Below are 3,724 nucleotides of genomic sequence, written 5' to 3'. Positions count from 1 at the left end.
GCTGTTCATATACAAAACATGAGCAGCCTTTGGAGTCACTTTCGCTCGACACTGCTCCATTCATCAAACACGGGCCCATTTCTTATCATCAAAAAAGCCCATCATGATGCTTTAAAACTCCACTTTCAACCCCAGAATTCCGATTTTCGGTTCCACGTAAACGCTAGTTATTATTAGGCTTCTACCCCAGATTCCAGATTCTCCCCACCATTCCAAAACTCTTGCACGAGGCGGAAAAAGTATAATGGAATTATATCCTGACTTTATGAATTCTTCTTCCTTTCTAACTGGTTGTTCGAGCACTCGAGGCAGCGCAGGGGTTCTCCATACCCATACATTTACGGAAACAAACCACACTCAACTCGCGCTAAAGAACATGCCCCGAGAGATGAATAACCAGACTAGCTCCGCTTGGCATACACCACCATATTAATTCATCAACGCTACCTTTTTGCTACACAATAATCCTAAAGACAAAAAAATAAATCACTCGCTTGCCGTACCATACTCCATCCATACCAAGACCAGTCTAGCCATGAATGTCCATCCATTATTCAACGCCATCTTCCAACTTTGTTAAATCTACCTACGCCATCCCAAGAATCTCACCCGCATTGTCAGACTGTCGATACAACTCTTCTCAATATTGCCCTCTATTGATCAAATGTCTGTGAATGTTGCTCTCCAGCTTCCAGATTATAAGGCACTGGGCCCTCGTCAAAGTTTTGAATGCCCACAATTGGCTCAAAGGCGTCCTGTGCGCGCGGCACACGACGGCGTCTGCTGAACCACCATGTTGCTGGATATTCCTGTTCAACACACTGGGGCTCAACAAAAAACATAAACACCTCCATGGTGTGGATCCATGCGCTGCGGGCAGGTGACATGTGCGGCTTCTTGTGGCGCCACAGCTTGTACTCGCACAAGAGGATGGCGTTGCCAAGCATGTTGATGCCACGGCACACGAGGTTGAACATGATAAAGACAACCATGGCCTTCTCGTACGAGTCCATGACGCGGTGCGGTATGCGGCGACGGTTGATGCGAGAGAGCTCGAGGAGCGGTGCAAGCCACGAGGCAAAGATGAGGGTTTCGAGGAGCAGCGCAAAGTGGTATGTTCTCATAATGGTGCCGCGGAGGGAATTGAGGCAAAAATTCCAGAGCGTCACAATGAATCCGGCCTATTTCACTTGGTTAACATGGGAAGGCATAAGGGCACGCGCAAAGGGACACTTACCACGACTACACCAACCACCCACATGGCGCGCGATCGAAAGTAATGCCAGCACAAGCCCGAGGCGATGAAAACCACCACCCATTGGCCCACACCAATCACATAATAAAAAAAGACTACCTTTGTGTAACGCTTGAAGCACCTCTTGTGAAATTCGGGCTGGTTCCAGGCAGGCTGTCTAGTAACAGGTGTCCCACACCAGCGACAGACGTAGACGGCAGCATTGTTTGCCATGAAATACTTTATCCCGACTAAAAAGCCCTTTTGCCTCCAGACGCAGTCGATGCAGCGGCTGGATAGAGGGAAGCGCGGGTCATGTTCATCGGTGCTGACGAGCGCCTCGCCGCCCTCCCAGTATTGCTCGAGGCAGATGCGGCATGTGTAGCGAATGTGGAAGCGGAAATGGGGTCTGAGCAGGGAGCGAACGAGCTTGGGGCTCAAGTGGGCGAGGAAGAAGCGGCTGCTCCGACGCAGGCGCTCCAGGTCACCAAAGTCGAGGTACGAGAGAATCTTGAGCTGCAGCTCGGGCGGAAGGGCCAGTAAGAGGTCGAGGAGCTGTCTCTTGGTCTGCTTCGGAGCAGTGCGGGATAGGCTGCCACCGCCGACGCCGACAGTCTTGGTGAGGGCGCCGAGCTTGGCGAGCTTGCGCGGCTTAATGGTAGTATCATCGGCGCTCGCATCTCCGAGGAAGCCGTTCTGTGCAAGATGAGTTGTCTCGGGCTGGCGAGGGAGTTCCTGGAGCTCTGCTGCCGTGCTATCGCTGGTGTTGTGTTGCAGTGGTGGTGATGCATCAAGGCGGCCTTGGGTGGTGCTGGCGGGGTTACGTCTGGCGACGACCGTGTAAATCTTATACAAATGCTCCATGGCTCCGCGCTGCTATGTGTATATTCGCTGCTTGGTATTCCGCTATCATCTCATGACCACGGCAGCTCGTCGAGGAGCGGCTGTCGCTGAGGCGGATGTAGGCTGTTTGCCCGTCGGGCGGGTATGATAATCAAGACGGGGGGGAGGTCCCAGTTGGTGCGCATCAATCACCAACCATCAGCGAAGCAAAAGCAATCGCCTGTTTCTGGATCAAGAATAACTTTTATAGGGCTACGCCCACGCGTCAAAAGTTAAAACACACGTAGTGTTACGTCAATAGCAGAAATGTGGTGGCACAAGTCGCAGCCCCTCAGCCGAGCTGGAAGCTCCAAGCCACTCAGGGTATCCTTTTGCCACCCAAGATAGCGCCACAGAACGGAACACGGCCGTTGTCGTAGATGACGGAGATGTCTGGCTGTGCGGTGGGGGGGGGGGTTTTGCATCAACAAAAGATGACGAGGCGATGCGGTGGTCTTTTATTCGAGCCGCAATGTCGTTGGTGGTTTTGGCTGCGCATCAAGGTAGCGAGGCAGTCACGGTGAATGACAGGACGCGGAAAGTCCAACGATGCGACCTGGTTGTACAAGGCCAGGCACGGCACCAAGTACGTACGACCTTGATGTTGGGTTCAAAATGTTGAGCTGATGATGCAGAAAGATGGTGCCTGCCAAAGTCAGCACAGCCTCGTGGCACGCAGTTAAAGTTTGGGTCCGCGCCGCCGCCCGCTCAAAACAAGTGGCCGAGTGGCTTCGTGTGGCAGCGCCGACGATTGCCTTTCTGAGGCCTTTTATCATCACCTTTCTCAATGACAAGGTGAAACTATATCAAACACAATTTACTGCCTAATGACCTGACATTTTTTCTTGATTCACAGAGCCAGTGGTGGTTTTTTTGGGGGGACCCTTCTCTGAGTATGCCTGGGCATCAAACGTCTTCATACATATGGAAGGATAGAGCAGGGGCCAACCATTGCCATTTGGCGCCAACGATGTTGTCAACAATATATACAAAAAGAACAAATGACAGTGCCAATTCCTTCTAATTTTCCCCTTATTTTTAAGGTTTGTCCTAGGCCTGTTGGGGTAGATTCTTGGTGTTGGTGGTGCAGGAGGGCAGCGAAATCAGCAACAGTCTTTGAATATTCAATTAGAAAAGGTCACTCGCTAGCTCCGACTAATCGGAGCGCGCTACAGCTAGTCTTCTCAGTATTTACCTTCTGGCCTCTTTATAGGGTTGTTTTACGACTTGCTCAGTGTTTTGTTTTTGTTTGTTTTGTCTTTCAAGCCATTTTAGGCCGCCAACAGGCGCTGCTGGTAGGGTATCAATAGGTAGGCAAGTAGGCTTTAGCTCTTTACTAGAGCCTCTGGCAGGCTCCTCGACTGACGGGGACCTGTGTGAGAATTGACAGTGGTGATTCTAAGTTGTTGAGTGACTCCTGCTGATATGTAAGTGATGACCTTATCAGGAGCTACTAGTGCCTATTAGACCATAATATTCTCACCATTAGGCTGTCGTTGACTATTCAAGTCCTGTTGTTGATTTAGTAGCCATGTAGCCTTATGGTGCAGTGGCTTATCGCTTCATGCGCCACACCCACTAGCCCCATCTATCCATTACCTTCCCATC

At 51.0% G+C, this 3,724-nt stretch overlaps 1 protein-coding gene across 1 annotated transcript; it reads right to left on the bottom strand.

Moving 5' to 3' along the window:
• Positions 1-653: 653 nt before the first annotated feature.
• On the bottom strand, positions 654-2,098 carry BBA_07538 (F-box domain-containing protein; the record flags this gene model as incomplete). Its single annotated transcript, XM_008602635.1, has 2 exons — positions 654-1,181; positions 1,238-2,098. 2 exons carry the CDS (start codon positions 2,096-2,098, stop codon positions 654-656), a joined length of 1,389 nt encoding a protein of 462 aa, XP_008600857.1.
• Positions 2,099-3,724: the final 1,626 nt, after the last annotated feature.

This window comes from Beauveria bassiana, assembly GCF_000280675.1.
Source record: "Beauveria bassiana ARSEF 2860 unplaced genomic scaffold BBA_S00025, whole genome shotgun sequence".
Lineage (NCBI taxonomy): Eukaryota > Fungi > Ascomycota > Sordariomycetes > Hypocreales > Cordycipitaceae > Beauveria > Beauveria bassiana.
The sequence above is the reverse complement of the archived record's forward strand: the minus strand, read 5'-3'. Positions and strand labels throughout refer to the sequence as shown.